Consider the following 25,632-nt stretch of genomic DNA (forward strand, 5'->3'; position numbering starts at 1 on the left):
GTACGTGAGATTTTTAACCGCAAGAAAAAAAACAAGCAATATATGTCGTAACCACGGAATTGTAACTCAGGCGTTTACAGCCACACGTTATGTAATCTTCACCAGCCTTTTGTAATATTGGTGTAATTATCTAGATGTTACATGAGGAAAACGTGTTACGGAAGATCATACTGATGAAGTTTTGGGGGGAATTGATTTGAAATCTAAAAAATATACTTAAATTAGTCTTTTTCTTTTTTTTCTAGCTAAATATGCTATAATAACTACGTATACTTACTGGAAAAATCTAAAATCTAGCAATAGAGAATGTTATGAGCGATGATTTTCTCTAGAACTCTCTCTATATTTGAACTTTTCGTAGCCAAAACACACACATCCCTAACAAACACATGAAAGTTTTATGTGCTGGTGTTATTCAAATGTGTCAGTCAGAAGCTCAGCTTCCGCCGAGGTTTGGATTATAAAGTTTCGCGAAAGTTCTCTTCATTGCATATTCAGTTGATATTTCTTTTAATTTCTTCCGTTACTTTGCATTGTGTTTTTAACTTTCCTAATTACTTATAATATTTTAAATATATACTTATAATTTTATAAATGCGAAAATCTGTCCTAGTCTGTATGGCTTTGATTTTAAGGAATTTTATAACAACATTTGACATCGGGTTCAGACATGGGGACTGCTTGTGTCATAATATAGTTAGCTTATTATAATAACTTATCAAAAAAACTTAAAAAAAAAACAATTTCAGTTGAATTTATATATTGCCAGAGTGTGTATTACAAGCATGTATGTTCACAAAAAGAATCGCGTTATTATATCTGTAGAATCACTTCGAGCAAGTCAATCTTTGCTAGTTCCGTATCGTGCATGTAAAACTTGCACTGCAGACGCTCCCTCGTATGTTACCTGTCTATTTTAATGAACCTATCCATCGCATGAGCACTAGCATTAGTCATCAGTTTTCCCCTTTTAATGTTCTCGTTAAATTATAAATTCTTATAAAAATACTTCGTGAGTCAAGTTATCTAGGAATATGCTCTGTTTATCACTTCATTTTCTGATTTAGTAAACCTTAGCAGCCTTAATAATTTTCCGTAATATTTAATAATTTTTGAAACTCCCAGATAAGCTGAAGAATGAAGGCCGAGAAATTATAATTTCCCTAACTAAACCCTGGGCGGTAAGAAAGAAAAAAATCTTTATCAATACAAATAACGAAGTTAACATGCAAAACTCGCCTAGTGAAAAGAACTAAATCTATAGAACTGTTACTACGGCTGCAAAATCTAAAATACACAACAAAACTTCGTACAAATGCTAGTATTAACTTATTATTCGTAATCAAACGACAACACATTTCTTAAAGAGCGTGAAAAAACTTCAATTGTCAATCGTTCACTTCAATCGATTTAATACGATGCGATATTCGATGGGTGCATCGATAAAACAGCTGTAAAATGCAATTGCTCAATAGCACTTGGATATGCGATGATTTGAAATTCGGTTTGTTAAAAATATGAGAGTACTTCGCTTCTTCAAGAGGCGCAATAAAGATGGCGGCGCTCTGCGTCTCGTACCGGAGATACTCGGAGTATATACTATTTGTTTCCTTTTAAAAGCTCGAATATATATTTGATAATAAATAGTTATAACATTTTATAATTATATTATTGACTATTAATATAATTATAACATTACATATGGAAACTATTTATTCTTGAATATATATTCGAGCTTTTAAAGAAAGTAAATTAGATCATAAACTCCGATATTAATATTTTCATGATTTCATTTATAATATCTTTCAATTATTTAATAAAATATTTAAAAGTATAGTTTGAAGATTTGTCTGCCGTCGTATTTTTTTATTGAAAAAAAAAATATACGTGTTGTCACGTCTTTTTCTTGCACAGGGTCTGGTCCCATCCTTCTTAATTTCATCCCGCTATTATCATCGTCGCTTTATATTTTTTGCCAAAGCTCTCTCAAGTTACAACACATTGCGAAAAAATATCAATATCAGTTGATTCCTTGAAAAGTTTTGCATTAGATCTTAAATGTTATCACTAAATGTTTCAAAACACCTATATATCTTGCCTGTTCTAAGTGAGTCTCGTTCAATAGCCCTCGGGAACATAAACCGTTCCTTCACGTTATAAGATGGCGCCGGCTCGACGAGTGCACCCAATATCATATCACTCGCTCCAATAAATTGAAACAATGGCAGAATGCAATGTTCAATTTAAAATTATTTTATTTATTAAAAACAAAATAACAATATGGTAAAAAAGGTTGACAAAAAAAAACATACTAACTGGACCCCGGTGCTTCTTTCAGAGCATTTTTTTTATTTGTTTTTTTTTTTAATATTATTATTAGCATGCTCGGAAAAATACGAAACTTCGGATGTGTGTGAGGAAGGATGTTTGTTACCTACTCAATCACGGAATTTCTACCGGACGTAGTTCGATGAAATTTGGTGCACAGGTAGAATATAACCCAGATTAGCACATAGGGCACTTTTTATCCCGAAATTCCCTCAGAAGCGAACCGCCAGAGCGCTGCTAGTAAATATATAATATAAAATATATATAGGGACAAATCACACAGATTCCAGTTAGCCCCAAAGTTCTATATATGGAAAGAATATTTGAAATTGAATGCAGAGTTTCGCATTAGTTACAAACTGTACTCTCAGTTCATAAGTGTAGACCGTACGATACGAACGTAGACGAGCAACTAACTTCAAATCCCAGTGTAACTTCGACATGTCTGCAAATTAAATCTTCAACTTGTATCATGGTCTCGAAGGACGTGTCGCGTGTAGCAAGATTATGGAATGCAGGTAATTAAATTTGCTAGTTTAATGCTTGCCATGTCGACGCTAAATTGTAAGCTTCTCTGGAGCCATCTGATACTAGCCATGTTGCATGTCGTGCCGATGGACTAAGTTTGTTTTTAGAGCAATCGTTATAGACAATTGTAACGATTTCTCTAAAAGTTACGACTTATAAATATAAAACTATAAATCAAGTGAGGAGTAGCCTCAACAGCCTTCTGGAGTTCTGGTGGCGTATGGTTATGGGCAGTGTTGTGTTGCACTGGACCCAGTTTACCAAAGAGACAAAACATTCTAATCGTGTCTGTTTGTTACTAACATATTAAGTAGGTATTTTTAATGGCACTACATAATTTTGCAATATTTAATACTAATATCAATTTATTAACTTCATTAATTATGAACACGGCGATGTTTAACTGCCATAGTTAAAAAAAAATTGTTAAAATGTTGAAAATATTTATTGGCCGCAATCACGCTAGTCACTAAAAGTCACTGTTAGAAATACTAGTTCCTTCGACAACGCTTCGGTGCAAAGTTAACAAACTGTCATTAGACTGTTGTGCAACTTTTCAATTTTAAAAAGTTAAGGTTAAGGTACAGCACTAAAACTTTTCCCATTTTGTCAACTTCTTCATTTCTACAAAACAATCTATAGCAGTTTCCTCTTATATATCTTATAATTCAACTAGATTTGCCCTGTGGGAATTTCGGGATAAAAAGTACTATGTGCTATTCCAGGATATACATATTCTACCGGTATAGCAAATTTCAACAAATTCCGTCCAATAGATTTAGCGTGACTGAGTGACAAACATCCTCACTCACATACAAACTTTCAGATTTAAAATATTAGTGAGATAGGTATGATAGATACTAACGGTTTTTGCTGTTTTTAAAAATTGTTTTCCCAACAAAGTTATGATGATTTTCGGAATAAAATGTGTTCTTATTACCTGGATTATTTCCAAAAAACAATTTCCTTGGCACATAACTCTTTGCAGTACTTTTGACCACGACTCACACCATGCATCTTACTTATTATAATATAATATTTGGGATATATAATATTATATATATAATATTTGGGACAAAATATCGATTAATGAGTCAAAGTCAACCCTAAATTGGGGTGGTCGTTCCCCAATACCCCATATTGCAACACTGACTCATAAAGGGGCATGTAACAGCAGGGATTTTACTAAAACTTTATGTGCACAGGTTTGTAAGTAGTACTTTTTAACCCTCCAATCTAGTAACTTGATAATTAAAATTTCATACAAAGAAAAAAGGCAAATTACCAAAGTGTCTTCAGTTATGCATTAGCAAGGGTAGTTGTTTAATAAAAAGTCCATCTCATTTCTTATTCAAAAGTTTGCCAATGATATAATAACTACCAAATGTTCAAAATAGACCAAACGCGAAAGTAGACCGATCGTTCTTAAGGGATATTATTTACTTTAATCTTATAGTACTTTGAAGCAAACATTCTGTCTCTATGCGGTTCTACACTAATTGTTACATGAATGAGTGACCCACGAATGACTTCATTTGTTATAGGAATGCTCCATAGAAAACTCCATAGGATTCAACACTCCCTGTAGTATAACGGATAGGGTGGATTGGCAAATGCACTTGCGCGTGATGTGGACACAGTCGATCAAATATTGGACCATTAGCTTGATGAAATGCCGACATTTTTATTAAATCTAGTTGATATATTGACCTTTTAACCTAATATATTTTGATGTATAGAAAGCTAAGCTTTGAAACTTGAGGATTGGGAACTTTACTATAGAGTAAAGTCCAAGTTTCAAAGCTGTATTTCAATATAATATTTATGACCATCGCATATGATAGTACTAATTTACGTATAGTTTGCACCATGAAAGCTTGCATACTTTATGTTCTTACATATGATCATATTATTAACGCTTCCGTGAGTTCTTTAACATCAGTAAGTGTTAAATATTCAGACGATCCATTCAAATTTCTTAATTATTCGTTTTCAGCATAAAGCCATTTAGTTTCTTTAGCTTTGGAAACTCAAAGCACATTAATGTTTATAGGTTCACTCCCTCCATATTCTCACAGCAAACACAGTTCTGCAGCTTCATCCCTTTATTCCCGTTATCTCTCCCACTGGCCACGCTCACTCGCCTGGTTTTAATCCAATTGCTTCCGCTAGTATTGCTTTTGTTTCCTTTGTAGTTGTATAATCCTTTTTCATTACCGCCGTCGCTTTAAGATTTTCTGCAAACATTCCGCTGGAACAGAAAGCAATGATTATAAAATCCAGTCCTAATTCGATCGCTACACAGACAAATATCACTGGACAATCTAAAAAATCCAATCATATGGAATTGAAAGACGAGAGGTCGTTTTTCAGATCTCCAAGATAATCGGGAGAGCGAACAATTTGTGTCTACATGCATTTGAACGTCGAAAAACGGTACCATATAAATTCCATTATTTAGAGCAACACACCCAAAATTATTTCATCTAAAACAAAATATCTCGATATATCATCATTGGATTTGAAAATACTGTAACAAACAAAATATCATTCCTTATCTGGCACGGGATATCCATCGGAAATGTTTTCAAGGCGAGTCTAGCCTTGGCAGAGTCCTACGAAGCTGGACCATTTCCAAGATGCGTCACGCTTTTGGAACATATCTATTACGACTAGGTATACGTTTGTATTGTCATAGATCTTTTAAGAGAGATTTAAGTGTGTTTGTCTATATAGCTGTTATTAAACGGTTTAATGTATCTAATTCATAGGTTTTTTTTTGTTGGATTCTTACTCAGTTATAAAAGTTGTTTATTTTCTTTTGGGCATTAGATAAAATTTAATCTCCAACACATGAATGAATTAATAGTAATTTTCAAGGCTAAAACATGTATCTTGATTTTTTTTAACTTGTTTCTGTAAGTCTTTCCAAGCCGCTCTATTCGATGCCAAATCCGATCATTCCTTCTTAAAGCTTCGCATATCATCACTCCAACGCATCCTTGGTCTTTAATACACTTAATTGATACATCGTGATTATTAAAAAAAAATTATACAAACATATATGTTATTTTGATAATGTATGGCCGGGACCACAATAAAACTACAGCGGACGCCAGAAAACTTTTAGAGCGTAAATCTTATAAATTGCAAGTCGTCTCCTTTAGTTATGTCCTCCAACTTTGAACTGAAAGTCGTTATGATTTATTTTTCCCATTTTACACGAGCGGTTTGAGCTCAGATTTAGTTACCCTGTGGAATAACAGATGTTATCTTCTACATGCATTTTATTTTACATCAGTTTCTCTGATGGCCAAAGCACCATTGAATATATTTTTATCTATATATCTGTATTATTGTATACTTTTTTATTTTCTTTACTTTTATAATTTGAAACACGTCATTAAAATTAATATAAAAACTACTACATAACATTAATTTGTAAATACTGTTGTTAAAATAAGCACATTAATAATTCTGACATGGTATTTACATACGTTATGAGGTATTTACATAAATGGCGAAGGGAATTCAGTGCAAAACAGGTTTCGCTTGTAATTTATGATATAGTTGTTATTATGAGAATGTGATTGTCGACGTTCATTTAATATTTGTGATATTGATATTTTGATACTGTCGTTGCTGCTTATCCAAACCCTGTACCTACTCGTGTAATTGTTTGACAATAATAATTATTTTTACCCACATCTTCTTCTTAAAATATTAACTTAATTTGTGAAGACCACCAACGCCACCGAAAAAATCACAATAACAAAATGGTATGAGTCAGTAAATTTACTTTTTATCTATTTTTTTTTCCTTTTTCAAAGTTCTTATTCCACCTTTGTTTCTATTCAAACTATCTCCATTCTTTATGACGTCAGAAAGTTTAACTCTCTTTCATTATTTAACCTGGTAATAATACTAATGCGGTATTACTTTATATTGAAGCAATTTCTATAACGGTCACGTTTTCAATAAACGCATGAGTACGAACTATGTCTAAGATATGCAAAAGTGATTTCAGTGGAAGGAAATCTATTTCTAAGAACAAATGGATTTCTTTCACTTTGAAGACGTGGGTTTAACTGCGAATGTAAATTGTGAATTGGATGGAAATCATTGAGTGCCTTATCTGTATTCATTGCCTTTGTAATTTACATCGTAGCTTTTCTTTAATTTTGTCCTGTAATGTCTTGAAAAATATTTATAGTGTTCCTATTCAATTCTTTATACATCACTTATTGACGTTAAAAATTATTTAAAATAAATCTACTGCCGACTCTCAAAGCGCAGGTGAAGAAGCGGCGTAACAAACTTTACCGCAGCCTTTTCTCCAAAGACGTCAATTAACAATTATATAGATCTGGTTCGATCTATAAAGGATCATTAATCTGGTAAATACCACAATATTAGACGTTTATCTTTTATTCCGCTATATTACAGTCATTATATATTCAAAGCAGCATTCCATCGCAAATTGCTAGTTTTAAAATAAAGCTACTTAATACCATCCTATCGTCTTTCTATCTCATCAGGATTATTTTCTGCAAAATAAATATCTGTGAAAAATAACGAATCTATCGTAAACAAACCAATTCACGAACTGTGACTTCCATCTAAATAAAATGAATTGCTTATTCATAGTGGTCTCAGATTATAGTTTTCACAGTCAAATCATTGGTATGCACAGCGCTACGCCCTACCTTCTCGAGCTCCTTTGAGAGTTGGACTTTTAGTTGTCCAACTGTCTGGCCTTTTTCTAAAGCCATTTTAGCTGCTTTTAAAACCCATTGGGCTGGAACTGGGAAATTTGAAAGAGGCCAGCCCGTCTTTGGTTGGACTTAATTCAGCCGGTATTTATAACCGTTAAAAATAGGCGAAGGACAAATATCCCAAAGATCAAAATGGCGCTCCTTGTAAGACGAATTTTGTCAAGCTTTACGTCCAGTATTCACACGACCATTCAAATAAAGTTGGAATGGGTTTTATAAGGTAAAAGGTTTTATTTTACAAGACCACAATAAAGTACCCTGAATGTTACATACTATCTTGGATTAGTTTACACTAGCTATTTAATTTTTTTAAACTTAACATATTTCACATCATTATAACTACGGAAATGACTTTAAAAATCCATCAATTAACCAAATTAATATTAGTGTAGTTGCATTTTAGCACCATTAATGCACTAATGTAAATATCGATTGCCATAATAAGCCACGTATCCTACGTCCTACAGGATCGTCAGTTCAATTCCGCGCCGCGAGCAGCGCGCACGTCGCGTACTTCCCTGTTCCGTTCCAGAGCGTACCGGTCACTGTGATCCGTATCACTGTTATTTCCGTGTGTGTGAACAAAGCTTTTGTTTTTGTGGTGTTGTGAACTTGTGGGGTGGTTTGGTAAATTATAGTATGATCTGGGAATTAGCTATTGAGTTTTTAAGTTTCACTACATAGGCATTTCCTTTAAATTTTGGTCTATTGTGAACATTATTTGTTTTTGTACAGAATAAAATATTTTAAAATTACAAGAGGCGGATTAAATACTGAAAGCGTTGTCTAAAAATCAATCTTTGGGTCAAACTATTGGATATTATAACAAAGTAAATTTAGGTTGTTTTATCAACATTTTATAACAATATAATTGTTTCAATAAAATACAAAATTAACTCAAGTAATTGCAGGTTACTTACCGATAAATAACATTACAAACTCAACCCAATACATTTATCCTTTTTTTTTACTCTTTTTATTCAACGGACTTCTATCCGTGTTCCATCATGATTCCATTTTTATCCGCAGTTTACTTCTGAATAAGTAAATTGTATTGAATATTGATAATAATATTGTATTCATTATTGTATTATCAGTACCTATAATATCGTATTGAAAAAGTAATATCTAAATCTTTGAAAAGAAATCACTATATTTTCCTAGTATTTTCTGTTCTACAACACTATAATAAATAATAATAAGTGCTAATAAAATCATTTTTTTATGTATGGACATTATTGACTACATTTATAGTTCATCTAATATCGCATATGAAGAAAATATCGTGGCATCTTATTTTGGTTTATGCAATTTAGAAGATCGTTCCCGCCATTTTGCGACCCTTACGGCGCCCCACTTCGCTAATGAAAATAAAAAATCCTTAGAGTACAATACATCGTTAGATTGGCGAAGCGCGAAACGGTCTTTCTAGTTAGGTTCCGTAGTCATTATTCTCGTTTCGCTCAAGCTTTCGATATATAAAGTCCTGTTGACATTTGCATTCTTTATGATGAAGCGATTTTAGAGAGATAAACTGTTTATTTATATAGAAGACACACAATATACATTTATGATACAGTAAACCATTACAATACAGGACAAATACACTAAAAACATTCTACAAATATACAATCAATTTACAATTTTATGGTTGAAAAATAGAAATCCAACTTCCAAATAAGTATATTTTTTCAATTAGTATAGACGAGGTATCCCACTGCTGGGCAAAGTAAATAACTAGGTTTAGCTCGCGACTATGCCCGTGTTATTTATAAACGAAATAATCTTCATCTCTTCACCTCTTTGTCTAGTGAAAATTGAATGTCCTTATGTGGATTTTTAGTTTATATGTTTGGACTTTCGTATCAACAATGATTCGGTTCCTAAGAGAATACTTCTTTAAATTAACTATACGACTTCGAGTTAGCAGATAACTCAGCAAGAAAATCTTTAGGGAATACCATGTCATGTTTTTCTTAGAATTTAATACAACTTCGGGAAATTGAAACAATACAATGTTTTCAACGTAGAATTCGAACCCGCACTGTGAAATTACAATCCCTAGGGCCCGAGCTGCCAGGTCTTACTCCTTATTTACGGAGTTAATTAGAACTGAAGTTTCCTTTGTTAGGATGCTGGTGTAACCCGTAACAAGTCAAGTTAGTGTTTTGAACAAAACTCTGAAACGGGCATATGTTACAATGTTCCATATGAAGGTTTTTGCAATGCAGCTGTGTTTACCAGCGTGGAAGCACTTCCACACTGGTCTGGGAGCGAAAGAAAAGCCTAGAATGTGTCCGCTGCTTCTCCTCCCGCGCAGATTATGAAAGTCAATCAAGGGAAAGAGCTAAAAACTGGAGATTCTTCTCATAAAGTAAAGGATAGCAACCTATCACTATTAAATCTCATTTTGGCGCGTTATTTTAATTATTTAAAAAGTTCAGCAGCACAACTCGAGAACAAAATTACTATATATGTATTCTGTAGTTACTTCAATTAGATTAAATTCCTTTAAATGTGTTTTGACTTCAACTGTTTCAAGAATCGGGTAATGAAAGAGGTCGCATACCTTCCTGTCTGTCGAAGGCGAGGCTTCCTGTCATTATCTGACGTTCGTGTACCTACAGGAAAACTACCGCATCGAGTGGTTTGATCCCGGCTACACACACTATCGCCTAACTCAGACAGATGCCGACGCGGATGAATGAACATTGTTTGAGAGTTCTTATTTATTTATATGTAATGAAAATCCAGCAAAATCCGCCAAAATTTAGCGAACTGTACATCGATAAAAGTTAATGTAAAGCCGGCATGAAATGTAGGAATGTGTAGGTAGAATTGTAATTACACAAAGGAGAATAACTTCGCTTCAGAATTTGAAATGAGCCACCAGTTCCTTCATCTTTGGAGACTGAATTCTGAGTCTGTTTTGTAGTTCTTATTATTTACAATAATTTATTTATTTATCATTATTTTCCACATGTCATTACAGGCTTAACCTTAATGCGACTACGTAAAGTATTATATTAAAATGTAAACGTATGTAAACCATGTATTCTGATAAAGTTTACATAGGTATTCCCATTGTTAACATAAGCATGTTACAGCTTCTATAAAATCTCAAATCTTCCCAAAATCAGGCCACACAAAATTTCCCTAAACTCTGACGGACGGATGTCTCGCGTCCAAACTGAGACAATCGCGATTCGAGACCAAACCCTTTGATGTTTATTTTTGACGCCAAATGTGTAGATGTAAACACTTGATCGAACTGACGCAAGAGTCGAGTGGGAAATAGTGACGAAGAGTGTCCAACATTCTAATAGTTATTGTTCTGAGTTCTAATCTAATTCGTTCTAACATTATAAAGTTGCAATTTGCCAACACAACAGTAGTAAGAGTAACGCACGGTAACATGAGAAAACAAATAACGGTTTCCGAGAAGCTGAGAACAGGGTAGAAATATTTTCCCAGCTGGCGTGAAATTGCTAATCTAGGAAGACATTACCAATCTCGTACACGAATAGGAAATTGTTGAAAGAAAAAAATGTTAGGTAATGTCTCTTCTCTATTCTAAGTATGTATATATATATTGACGTTTTGATGGTTAAAAGTAAAATTCTAAACGTAAAAATATTTATCTTCTCTAGCTTGCAAAATCATCCTCTAAATAATTTAGCCAATATTTATAACATAGGTATACCTAGGTTTAATTTTTTTTTATGTGACGTTTTTTAACTTACGAATAAACCAATGGCCAAAAAAGATTCGAAAAGAAAAAAAGAAAAGTATACATGTCATCCGGTGGCGCTTTACCGATGCGTTCACTTGCGAGTTATTTTGAAATCGTAAATCAGACAGCGGCGAGTGAGGTCGGTGACTAATTTTACACCACCGTGAAATTTTCTGATCAAAGATTAATGTATCCTGTATTGAATAGAGAAATTACAGTTTTGAAGTATTATGTTTCGTGGTTTCATCATTTGCAGACTTAATATATTACTAGGATTTATCATAAATCTTCAATGGTTTTGTAAAACTAGTAGACTGTATTTTAATCGATTATTTTTATGAAGACGCCGAGTTACTTAGATTGTAAGGAATTAATATACTACGCGCACATTTTTTACAAAACATAAAAGAGAGCATTAAACTTTACTCGTATTATGAAACCGGAACAAAATACGGTCATAAAAACGCTCTCCTGCATGAGTTTTCGTTATTAAAATTCTCTTTTTAGTGCGGAAGTTATAAACAAGTAGTGTGTTGACTAAACGAGGAAGTTAGTTAGCGGACAATTCGAAGCCGCCAACAGTTTAATTAGACTGCGCATAGTAATGAATGAAGACTGTGTTTACTAGTACGTCCTATTTGCACATGAACGTAAATTAGAATCATGATTATGTTTGATCTTGGCGCACTGGTAATAAGCGGGTTTACGAACATGGCTAACAACTTACTTATTTGGATGATATTTCTGTGTTAACTTTGGCTTTATTTGTTTATTTATTTAATTTTATGGATCTTCTATTATACATGCTATGAAGGAAAATTTTAAATTTGTTATATTAAAGAAAAATCCACTTAGCATACATAAGTTTAAGAAACCACGTAAAAGCACACTATTAGCATGTCGACATGTTTCATTGTAAGGAATGAATGAAAACTTTATTATTACAATTACAATTTGAAATGGCAAGCTTGAAAAGATGACGCATTTGATGTGTTTGTCTAGCAAGTGTTGCTTATTTTTCTTCGCCACGGATGTGTGGCCAGATTTAGAAAGTGCCCGATACGTCCCCTCCTGTCGTGAGTCAGGCATATTACTCCGTTAGTGATTAATGCCAGCTATTTCTATCGTGTTCCCGGCTCCTTTTGTTAAAGATTCACTATTGTTCCGGTCAAAAAGGTTTTGCTTAAACTTTGACACGTACGCGTTGAGAATGAAAAATTGATTAACCCTTGGACCTATTTTTATTTTGCGAAATTTCTTTGAAGAAGAAGGGAAGCTCTTCTAAAAATGATTGTTATGTTTTCAGGGTTTTATGTTGTGTATGAAATTTTTACAATGTTCTGTCTGTCTACGTCCTAAATGCCTACTTCTACATAATAAGCTGGCTTGGAAATTTTAATTAATTTAAAATGTCCACTGTTTTTTAAAATCTTTTATAACTTTCAACGAAACCAACCCACAACAATGACTAAGAAGTTTTAATTCAGGTGGTAAAAGTTAAAAAAACAAAGGAAAATGGCTCTGTGCTTAGTATAACTAAATAGTTGGTGAATCATCGTCAAAATGCTCAGACTTGAAGCCTTCGCAATGCAGTTCAATATATTACAGGTGGACCAATGTGAGTATAATTACACATTTTCCGACTTTAGCCCTTTCGGGGGATAAGGTGGTCAGTCAACTTTACAAAATAGACACCAAAGTTTATGTTCCTACCTATTCAACAATCGTGCCTTGGATTAGGTTCTGTTTATTATACCTACTGGCTTTATATATTTGCATAACATGAAGTAAAGTTGCACAAAAAACTTAGATTTAGATTGGTCGCTGTGGTGGTCCGATATATCAGTTGACTTTATACGCGTTAAAATCCATGGGGGTACACTAGTTTGGAATATAATGTAGCCCCTAGGGATCAGAATGAGGTGTCAATAATCCTACCCGGATCAGATGACCGTTGTTTCTGCCCGGGTATAATGTTTAATCCCGCTCGGCTTGATTATTTAATCCAAACGAATTCGAAACGTGCGTGTTTCATAATTGTACGCTTTGTAAAAGGGTTTTATTTTTAATTAAACGAAAAGCTTGTTATTGACACTTTTCTAAAACGTTACGTAATCCTTTAGATTTAAATATTATTTGTTTCTAATTATATTTCAAGTATTTTTTATTTATTACCTATTTCTTGAATTTGATGCGTGTATATCTCTGCACGCAGACAAAAACTATTATTTTATACCCTATACCTAAAAGCTACTTGAAAGAAGCGAGACAGTCAGCTCATTGTCTTGGCGGGTAATGTAGGTACCTAAATAAAGCTACGACAGCAAGAAACATTTTCAATGGTCCAGCCAGGCTAGTGTGCGTTCGTATGAACTGAAAATATTGTATGTAAATTAAGTATAAAATAAATGGGTCAGATAAATGTTGTGGTTTTGTGTCGCTGTTGGTAATTCAATAATATTTCATAAGCTATTGGATATTGCGGGCTTGCGGTCAATTGCTCGAATGCATATTAGGTACGTGTGTTTGTATAAATAAGTATACAATTTATTTCTAAATAAAAGTTTTCAAATCTCTGCTTAGCAATAAATAAATATTTAGGTACGGATAATTAATTCAATGTGAAAATTTTTAATTACGACTAAAGAAAACGCTTTCTGTGTCAAAAAAAAATTTTTGTATCAATGACAGTAAATTGTGTTCGTGCAGGTGTTTCCTTGTCCCACATAGATATAACTATATATATATATATATATAATATAAACTTCATAGTACTGTGGTTTGTCTGATAGGAGTCTGGCACAACAAACTGATATGACTCTACTATGATATCTCATGAATTCCGCAAATTCATCATAAAAGTAAGAATAGTTTAACCACTAACTAAATGTATTTTTGTTTGGTTACAGGTCCGCGCCATGGAGCAGAGGCTGTGCGATTGGCCAACGGGCGCTGACGGGGCACCAAGAGCCATATCACGATTAGAGGGGCAAATAGAAGAACAGGTAAAGTACTGCATTATATTTAAAAACAACAGAAACAAAATATTAATAATTTTTATCGTCACTGTTTGTATTATTTCATTTGAGAATTCAGTTCGATTCATCTATTCGGATGACCAAGGACTTTTTTTCAGGTTTTGCAATTTAGAAAGTGGGAACGCATCGGAACGGGATAGATTAGAAAGTTGTTCTGTGTGTGACGTGTGACGTGTGACGTGCGTGACGTCAAACTGTCAAAGTCAAATTTGTATTTTTGTAAATGGAATAGAACAAAATAAACAAAGCATTTTTGTTTTGTTTATCTATATTATTTTGTGTTTTCTGTATTAAACAATTTACTAAAATGATTATTTAACATAGAGTAATGTTTATAATATGCAATCAAATCATTTTCCAATAAAAATGTTGAGATACTATTGTGTGAAACATAATCATGAATGTGCTACTTAGCCTACCAAAATGCAGGTACTTACCTACTTTTATAAGTTTCTGCTTTCACCCTCAATTTCTTTTTTCATTATTATTATGTAATAAGGTCAATGGTATATTGTATGTGATTGTAAAATATTTCTTTTAAGTTTCAATTAAGTACATAAAGGTACTTACTTATTATGTATGTCAAACATTTGTAACTTACTTTACCATTCGATTTATACCAAAACAGAAGTTTAATTAAGTTCCTGATTTTATTTCTAAGTGAGTATTTTTTCTCTACCTTATACTAAATTTCTTTTTAAATTTACTAAACATGTTGAAAAATCTTTTCTTGTTTAGGTCTGTATTATTTTATTAGAATTGAATGTCTTGGACATTCACTTTAAAAGGGTAGAAATATTATAATTTTGTAATAAAAGAAATCCATTCCCTATAGGAACATCACTTGTTGAAACATTATTGATCTCATGAGACAGGGAACCAAGCAACTCCTAAGTTCTCATCTCATTCTTCTATTGTTGACCACATGAATGAATATATGACACAATTTGTAGTTAAAAATAACAAAACAATTTAACCTAAACACTCTTGGTCATCTAAGTTTTTAGTAGCCTAAATATTTGCATTACATTTTTATCATTACGAGGGCTGCTATTTATGTATCCGGAACTGGCCAATAATTCTAGAATATTTAAAAAGTAATTACAACATTTGAAAATAGAACTCTTCGGCTAGAGAATAAATATTTTTCATGTCCCTGTCATTTGTTTTTTTCAATTGGCGCCAATTTTGAAAATAGCTTGTCTTCATTGCCATGGATTTAACTCGTGAACATTTTCGCGCGATGATTTATTATGATTTTCGGCGTGGATTAACTCAAAAACAGTGCATCGAACAACTGATTTTAACTTTTGGAGATGAAGCACCATCGAAAACCACTGTGTATTATTGGTTTAAGGAATTTCAACGTGGACGGTCTATGCTCACGGATGAAATTAAGGAGGGTCGTCCTAAATCGGTAGTGGTACAACAAAATATTGATGCTGTGCGACAATTAGTAATGCAAGATCGTCATGTTACATACCGCGAGATAGAGGCGTCTCTGGGCATTAGTATGACGAGTATACACGCGATATTACACGAACATTTAATTGTTAAAAAAATTTGTTCGCGTTGGATTCCGCACAACTTGAGCGTAGATCAAAAACAGGCTCGTGTCGACTGGTGTAAGAAAATGATTATAAAATACAACCGTGACACGTCAAAAGCTGTTTATAATATCTACACAGGTGACGAAACCTGGATCTATGCTTATGACCCTGAAACTAAACAGCAGTCAACGGTGTGGGTCTTTCAAGATGAACCGAATCCAACAAAAGTTGTTCGTGCGAGAAGCACTTTAAAGCAAATGGTGGCTTGTTTTTTTGGTATCAACGGACATGTAGCTACAGTGCCACTAGAGAATAGTAGGATGGTTAATTCTGAATGGTACACCACCATTTGTTAGCCAGAAGTCTTTGAAAAAATACGAAAGAACAACCCACAACGCAGAATCATACTTCATCACGACAATGCTAGCTGCCACAAGTCGGCTGAAACAAATAATTTTTTGGAGGGTCAAAAGATTGAATTGACGGGTCATCCGCCGTACAGCCCCGACCTGGCACCCAATGATTTTTATTTATTTCCAAACATTAAAAATAAATTACGTGGTCAACGTTTTTCGAGCCGCGAAGAGGCCGTTGATGCGTTCAAAACACACGTTTTGGACATACCTCAATCAGAATGGAAAAAGTGCTTTGAAAATTGGTTTCATCGTATGCAGAAGTGCATAGATCATCGCGGAGAATACTTCGAGAAACAATAAAACCATATGTAATAATATATGTTTGTTTAATTTTGTTATTCCGGATACATAAATAGCAGCCCTCGTACTACATACATTTTTCAAGACTTAATTTAGGATGTGGGTACCAAAATAGTGAATAAACATTTGATATTAGGACTAAAAATCCTATTAGTTGAAATGTAGTTTTACAGAGTCCGATAAAACCTGGGAGTGTTTTAAAATGGCACATATCCTTTAACTGTATGGATTTTTTTTGTATGTGAATAAATGATTGAAAAAAACATGCTACAACAAAGGACAATGTTTCCAGAAGCAGCTCAGACTCCAAGACGCGAAGCAGGTGGAAGCAAAGGCAGCCCGGATCAAGGAGTGGGTGACCAACAAGCTCCGGGAACTGGAGCAGCAGAATCAGCTGTTACGGGAACAAAACGACCGGTGTAACCAACAGTTGGAGTTGCTGAGGAACCATATAGCTTCTCAGGGTAGCAGGAATTGTGCCGTGAGTATATTTTGATCTATTTGGCATTAGTCTAGACCTCTGTGAAATTTGTAAAAAACAAAAAGAACATTAATAAACCTGGCGGATAATGTTGTATAGTGATGGCTATTGTATCATCGTAATAATATGTATTTTTGAAAAATTAAATAAACAAATTCATAAAAAATGATATCTAGCAAATTGTGGTAATGAATCTCAAGGATGGATTGGGACCTACCACAATTTGAAATATAATTATTAAATTAAAAATTTAATTCAACTCAACAGAGATTTATGGAAATGGAAGGCAGGCCTTTGCCAAGCAGTGAGACACGTCAACAAGCTAATTGAAACAAGGAGACATGTGCCATGAGCTTTACATCTCCATATAATTTGTTGATTTGAAAAATAACATGTCTTAAAACTTACAATCTACATGTCACCTTAACCCATCAGTTTCTGCCCACTCGGGCAAGCCTCTCGCTGGAGGTGAGGAGCGAGGACGGGCCCTCGCGAGCCCCCTCCGGCCTCGCGGCCTCCAGCCGCCGGCGGTCCGAGAGCCTCGAAGGGCCCCAGGTAGAGGCAGAACCTGGATGCTGGACTCTTATGTTGCTTATCTTTTCACATTTGTGCACCTTTCTTATTCTTGAAATTTTTATTTTGTGTATATTTCCCTCATTCAATTTTAGTACCTATAGGGTAATTCTTTAGCTGTTCTGTTGCCCTTTTTGTGAACTTTTATTATCCTAAAACTCAATCCCTTTTATACATCCCCCATTTAATTATTGGCCTATATTGATGCCGTGCTTATAGGGTGCTGGACTTTTTAAGTTGTTCTTCGGTCACCCTTTTTGTGCATATTTCTTATTCCTAAAAATCAGTTCTCATTATGTTTCCCCTTAGGCTTGCTGGACTCTAATTCTGTTTTGTCACCCCTGTTATGCACATATGCTATTCCTGAAAATTAATTCTTATTATTTTCCCCATTTAATTTTGGTCCAATGTACAGGCAGCACCAATAGGGTGGCTGGATTCTTTTGCTATTATGTTACTGTTGTTTGTGCACATCTTTTATAGCATATTCAATTCCTTTTGTGTTCCATATGGTTTTCTGTCATGTTAATGACCGCCTCACCTATATTTGCTCATCTTTATTGTAAGGCTCGCACATTTCTTCTATTCTCTAGGATTCGTTCATTGCTTCTACATCAGACTTGATCTTGAATTACTTTGACGATTTTCAAGATTATTTTGCAAATTAAGCTATAAGTGTATTGTGTTCTAGATATTTCATTTATCATGTCAATAAGTTTTTAGTTTTAAGTATTAAGTTTTCCACTGTCAATGTTATGTTGTGGTCACATGTTTATACTAATGGTAAATCGCAATGGTAAGTTTTTTTTTTTCTCTAAAATACTGATTAACTTTACCTTGATAAATACATTTTGTGTCTGTGGAGAAAGTCGTTATGTGTGTTTCGTATTTAACTTATTGAGAAATAATTACAATTTAGTCAAAAATCACCCTGGGCTGCTACACTGGAGGTTCGATCCTCGCTCAGGTCAAGAAGGAAAATGATCGATTTTCTGGTTGACCTGGGTTCAAATTCAAATTCGAATTCAAAATTATTTATTCAATTTAGGATGATATACATCACTTATTGACGTCAAAAATTACTTAAACTAAGTCTACTGCCGGCTTCCAAAGTGCAGGTGAAGAAGAAGCGGCGCAACAAACTTCACCGCAGCCTTTTCTCCAAGGACGTCAATTAACAAATATAGGTCTTATACATATATTAAAAATTAGGAGGACGAATTTACATCATTATTAAAAATGTCAAAATTTGAATGAATAAATAAAATAAAAGTTGAATTTCCAATAAAATTATTGAAAATTGTCACACAAAATATATATAAATATATAAATAAAAAGCTAAATGTACAACACGTACGTAATAATATCATAAACCAATTACATATGTTGTGAGGATACTGCACCATGCTTGGGCCAAACAAACTGGGACTTGGATGTTTATCTATATCAATATAGTATCGTAGAGTTAGTGTCCCTCAACGAACACAAGTCTCGGATTTACTTTGGGGCTGACTTCATCTGAGCGACATGTCCTATATAATGATTTATTGATATCAAGCTATCTCTTCCAGCTCCCCATCACAAACTCCGAGCCCCACTACAGCACGCCGGCGCGGCACCGACGGAACCTGTCCATCGGCACCGCGACCCTCGCCGGCGCCGCCAGCCCGCCGGTCCACACCATGAACAGAACCATGGACGAACGCACCACGGCCAGTCTGTTAGCTGACGATTTAGCGGTAAGCATCTTTTTATAAGCTTTTATTTACTTCCACCTGTCACGATGTTTGTCTGTCTGCAATCATATCTTGCTAGTTAAATTTCAACTACTTCTACTCATCCTATAAAGTTTATATATCACATGTGACTTTAGTTTCCACGACATTGCATTAAGCGTGACCGAAATGTTCACGCTTATACATCAATAAAAACTTGTGGAAAATTTTCATTTTTGACTGTGCAGATAGATAGATAGATAGATAAACTCTTTATTGCACCATTCACAAAAGAGTACAGTTACAACAAGATATTCAAACATAATGAGTGCAAAGGCGGACTTATCGCTAATGCAATTTCTTCCAGCCAACCTTTGGATGGAAAGAGACACAAGTAAACTAAGAGGTGCAGTAAACTTAACAGTATTAAATAAATAGACAAAAAAAAATTAAAATAAAAAGATATAGAAGAACAGTTCGATGGATGATCTCAAGAAGGAAAGCAAAGCAAAGTGTAGGGTAGGGTAGAACACTTAAACTCAAAATATGCGTAATCACTGTTGCTTCGAAGATTTCTCGTGAGTTTCAGGAAACGAGCCACTACATAGTAACTTCTTACTAAAATGATTTCAATTCTTCTTGCCGTATGTTTTAAATTTTATTTCTTGATTGTCCAAATATATCTGGTGGCATTCTGATTTGATACTAGAACCTTTTGGTGGTACACTAAGTACCATCAAAAGGTTCTAGTATCAAATCAATAACAAACTCTGTCTTGTCAATAAATATAAATGTATAGTAAGTATAAATATATAATAATGTAGGTATAAATGTTTTCTTTCTTTTCAGACGGCTGTAGAAAAATTAGTGGTGCTGCCGACAACGCCAAACACATCAACAGATGGCGACACCACGCACGACTACGCTGAAATATACACGCCCAGTAGAGGTAACATTTAATTCCGGCTTTACATCGTCGCCATACCTAATAATATTTGCCGAATTGCGGCGGATTCGGTACATTCTTGGTTTTTCATTGCTGTAAATGAAAGCTCTTATACAAACTACGCGATGTTCATTCATTTGTATGGGGCCGGCATGATATTTTAAAACTAGTCACAAGGTTAAATTCAATATCAATTATTACATAATTATAATAAAAACTAAAAACAAATTTACTATTTTTGTACAAGTAAAAATGTATTTATATAGAAATAAAAAGTATTAATTATAAAGTTCGTCATAGTAGATAGATTTTGATGAAATTTGGTATGCATATAGAGGAGACCCCGTTCAAATACAGGGGTTTTTTTTTTGTGAAAAATCAAACAAACAGCTATAATGTGATGTGAACGTTTGTATGAAAATCATCTCTGTTTCCGCTTTCACAAAGAAATACAACAGCTAGTAGTGGCATAATGCAGGAATTAGGTATTATAATTGCTAAAGTAAGTTTGTTTGTTACCTCTTCACGTTCTATCTATCAACCAATCTTCTTGAAATTTCGCATACATGTAGTTTGAAGTGTGGAGAAGGACATAGGGTATATTATATCCCGGAAAATGAACGTGGGCGAAGCCGCGGGGACAGCTAGTGATATATAATGCTTTGTGCCCCAGAGCGCACGCCAGCGTGGGCGACGGGCGCGGTGAGCGTGGTGGTGCAGGGGCAGGGGCAGGGGCAGGGACAGGGGCCGGGGCAGGGGCAGGGGCAGGGGCAGGGGCAGGGGCGCAGCCGCGGGGGCTCCTCCACCGGGGACTCCTGCGCGGACGACGCGCCGCGCCCGCCCACGCCGCCGCTGCACAGGTTCCCCAGCTGGGAGGCCAAGATATACCAGGTCGGTGTCTACTTCTATTGGTTTCCACGACATTTTTTGTTTATTTACGGGTGAAACTGTATTAAACACCTGAATTTTTCAGTTTATCGCGTTCACACAAACAGACAGACGCAACATGGGACTTTTTATTTTATATTAGGTTTGTAAGAATTGTTATATTACAGACACACTCATACCTATATGGTTGAAAATCTGTTAATTGCCCTAAAGGTAATAATGAGTACAACACACACCATACGTATTACAAAAAGGAAGTCGGGCTGTCGCAGTATGTTTGTCTGTCTGTATGAACGCTATAATTTCAACTACCTATAATACTACGATTTTCATCAATAAACAGTACAATTTTCTTAGGAAAGTTAAAGTGTATAATTAGGCCGCTGTTCACGTTTCACGTTTATCTTATTTATCTATTTAATTTCTTTGTATGTATTTGTAGCATCAAATAGGTACACGCTTTCATGTTGTAGGGGTTGATCACCACGTCTGCGCTTGATGATAATGATGAGAGGTGTTTTGTGAAATAATACCAACGTAGCTGAATACCAAAATGTACAATTTTAGTATTCAGCTACGTTGGTATTATTTCACATTATATAAAGTTTATTGAATATGATTTGATTGACTAAAATTAGCTATGATGATATATTGAATTGACACTTTTTACCTACTTTAGTGTAGATACATTGTTCAGTAGATTGAACACATCTATCTATCTGTTCCTGCCTCCAGGTGGCGGACGACGGCCTCCAACAATCAGTGGAGGAAGAACTGAGCCCCCCCCCGTGCCCCCGCCCGCTGCCCGACTCCACCAGCTACCAGGACATATCCGTACCAGTCTACGCTACTGTCAAAGGGGTCAGTTTGTTGTATTCATTCTTCTATAATCACTACATACACTAATATAGAACAAAGTTGATTTAGATGCAGTTTTCACTGGTATTTAGAGAATTTGTTCCCGATCGTTTATACATACATAGATGAATGAATAAAGAACAAAAATCTGTTCGGTAGTTTTATTACTTTATCGCTTCATCTAGTTCATATAGATAGACCTGGCTTATTTTTATATGTTAGGAAGTTTTTACAATATAGTGATGGATGAATAATAGAATAGATATAATTAGATGACAAGTTTGGTAAAATTTAGTAAATATGTATATTCTAAATAAAATCATTGTGTTAATTCATAGACTGTAGCAATGTAGCTGGATCATTATATTACAGATTTAAAGTTAGTTGGAAAGTCAATATTAAAAAATAATAGATTAAATTATGAATTTAAACTCAACTATCGTAAAAAAACTAAAATTTTTACGATATGATATCTTACGATGAATTCTCACTTTTGTTATGAAATCATCGTCATAAACGCAATATCGAACATAGAAACAGCTTTTTCCCCAAAGAAATTCTCTATAGTGAGGTTAAGTGTCATTTTGGACGAGTGCGAAAATGTGTGATATCGTTTTTGTCATATCTTTGTAAGCACTCAAATTTTCACATTAATTTACACGTATTATTTTCACTGATTATTCTAATAATATAAGTCCTTCATGAATAGGGCCCTTCGAATAGTCACAAAAAAAATGACATCTAGAAAGAAGAAGAAAGAAAAAATCGTTTATTTAGCACAAAAAAAAACATGTCAGATAACACTGGACATGTAATAGTAGATATAAAAATATTGTACTAAAATGGTCTTCGCTCAGCACGGTGTCGTGGCGTGAGCCGCGACGCTGCTCTTCCGCGAATGCCATAAAAGGAGACACAAAATAAAATAATAAAACATTAGAAGCACAAGAGCAAACACGACGGCTGTAATTATAACAATAAATGGGTCGAGATGAATAGTAAATGCGTGTAATTTTTTCATAATGCTACAACTTTTGGTTGTTTAAAATATAATCATGAAGATGGTGAGAAAGATCTGATAATAAAATATGTAAAAGGAATTCCTCAAATAACTAAACCCGAGTAAAAAAACTAAAATCATCTCAATCAAAATCAACAATCACTACGAACACACCTAGTAACAACTTTTCCATTGTTAACAAGTACACTGATATCCTTACCTCTAAGTCTGGTATAAATTTCTTCTACATGAATGCCCGGAGTATAAGTGCTAAAGGAAGATTCGATGAATTACAATGCATACTACGGATAATGACTCATACAGTACATGTAGTCTTGCTCACTGAAACATGGTTTAAAAATGAAGAGCATGCCCTTAAATACCAAATTCCTAGTTATACTCATCATTACAATATTAGAACAGACAAAACTGGAGGTGGAGTTTCTGCTTTTATTCACAATGATTTGAAGCATTGCGTAATTGAATCGCTGTACTCTGGCGGTAATAACTATTTATGGATTAAGTTAGAGAAACTGGCGCTGGAGATTGGTTTGGTGTATTATCCTGGTGATACTAATATAAACGATTTTCTGGATGCACTCGATATACAGATACAATCACGAAAAAGAGGTCTACTCTTTGGAGACTTTAACATCAACTTATTGAAAGAGAAGACAGTTGAAAAAGAAAATAGGACAAAAAAGAAACGAAAGCCATATCTAGATACACTAAAAGAATCAGGCTACAAAATTCTAAATAAAATAAAAACTCAGTACTGTACAAGAGAAACAACAACAAAACAATCTATCATTGATCATATCAGTTCTAATCTTAAAAATAATACTTACAATTTTACTATCATAGAATCACCACTGACCGACCATAAACAGATACATTTTGAACTCAAAAGGTATAAACCTCTTCCAAAGCAACGTGTTGTTTATAAAGGGCTAAACTATGATAAACTATACAAATTTATGGAAAATACTATTATTGATAGAGATAAGATAAGTTTTGCTCAACTTGAAACAAAGATTAAAGAAAGCATCAACCAAAGCAAAGATACAAAACACTAAACCTACCCCAAGATGACTGGATACAAAGTAGTATTTTACAAGAAATTAACGCGAGAAATGTGCTTTGGGCGAACTTAAAAAAAGATCCAAAGAACAAAATTCTGCAAGAAGCTTATAATACAAAAAACGACTCTGTGGCTGCTGAGATTAAAAACAAAAAGGCAGAATATTACTACAACGAATTTAGAAAATGTGATGGAAAGCCGAAGAAGACGTGGAAACTTATAAATAATCTTGCTAAAAATGAAATTAAACAGAACTGTGCTCCCCCAAAACTTTCAATCAAAAATAAAACTATTGTCGAGCCATTAGAAATTTGTAATACATTTAATGAATACTTCTCCACAATTGGTTCACTACTGGCAAATGAAATTATCTCAAAAAACTTACACCAAAATCAAACAAATATACACACACAATCAACAACAAACATCAATGGGCTCACAACTTTAACACCTTGTACTGTTGAAGAAATATCTGAAATCATCGACAGTTTGGATTCTAACACTAGCACTGGTATCGATGGAATTAGTACCAAAGCACTAAAATGCCTAAAACCTCTAATAGTCGATAAACTGACCGCCTTAACGATCTGCTAATCATAGGATACTTTCCCGAATCAATGAAAACAGCCAAAGTTACTCCAATACACAAATCAGGCTCCAAAGCCGATCCCGGAAACTATAGACCGATCTCTGTCCTGCCAGTATTGTCAAAAATATTAGAAAAGGTTCTTTACAAACGCCTAATAGAACATTTAGATTCACATGAAATAATTTCGGACCGTCAATTTGGCTTTAGACCCAAAAGTAATACATTAGCAGCTACAGTAGACTTAGTCACAAAAATCAAAAGCAATATAGATGGAAAAAATATAGTACTTGGTGTTTTCATTGATTTTAAGAAGGCTTTTGACACAGTTAGTCATGAAATTTTACTGAAAAAACTTCAACGAATCGGTATAACAGGCATTGCCCTCAAAATGTTCGAGTCTTACCTTAGGGATCGCAGTCAAATCGTCAAAATTAATGAATACGAAAGTACACCACTTCCGGTTACATACGGAATCCCTCAGGGATCGATCTTGGGTCCATTACTCTTTCTCGTTTATATCAATGATGTACAAGATTTAGGGCTACAAGGTCATCTTACTCTATACGCAGATGATACATGCTTATTTTACTTCGGCCCTAAGATAACTGAAATAATTCCACGTGTTCAACAAGATCTTGACGTTCTTTTTAGCTGGCTTCAGACAAATCTTCTCACGATAAATATATCCAAAACCTCATATATTATTTTCAAAGCTAAAAATAAACAAATCCCACTATACAATAAATTAACTATTAATAATATCCCCTTAAATGAAAAATCTAATGAAAAATACCTGGGATTGAGGATAGATAACCAACTGACATGGCAATTTC

General features: G+C 34.3%; 1 protein-coding gene across 16 annotated transcripts in view; it reads left to right on the forward strand.

Annotated features, from left to right (window-relative positions):
- The window catches only part of LOC128674221 (uncharacterized protein), a 334,397-nt gene that overhangs the window by 288,292 nt on the left and 20,473 nt on the right, over positions 1 to 25,632 (forward strand). For 8 of the 16 annotated variants that reach the window (XM_053752663.2, XM_053752668.2, XM_053752666.2 and 5 more), the window contains 7 exons: positions 14,274 to 14,369; positions 16,961 to 17,149; positions 17,585 to 17,704; positions 19,294 to 19,461; positions 20,287 to 20,386; positions 21,057 to 21,274; positions 22,007 to 22,132. In XM_053752663.2, coding sequence (XP_053608638.1) covers positions 14,274 to 14,369; positions 16,961 to 17,149; positions 17,585 to 17,704; positions 19,294 to 19,461; positions 20,287 to 20,386; positions 21,057 to 21,274; positions 22,007 to 22,132 — 1,017 coding nt within the window. Of the gene's footprint in view, positions 1 to 8,124; positions 8,316 to 12,670; positions 12,983 to 14,273; positions 14,370 to 14,669; positions 14,832 to 16,960; positions 17,150 to 17,584; positions 17,705 to 19,293; positions 19,462 to 20,286; positions 20,387 to 21,056; positions 21,275 to 22,006; positions 22,133 to 25,632 lie in introns of those variants that run through there. The other 8 variants (XM_053752665.2, XM_053752677.1, XM_053752674.2 and 5 more) reach the window with 7 other exon arrangements.

The sequence above is a fragment of the Plodia interpunctella genome, chromosome 12 (genome assembly GCF_027563975.2).
Source record: "Plodia interpunctella isolate USDA-ARS_2022_Savannah chromosome 12, ilPloInte3.2, whole genome shotgun sequence".
Classification (NCBI taxonomy): domain Eukaryota; kingdom Metazoa; phylum Arthropoda; class Insecta; order Lepidoptera; family Pyralidae; genus Plodia; species Plodia interpunctella.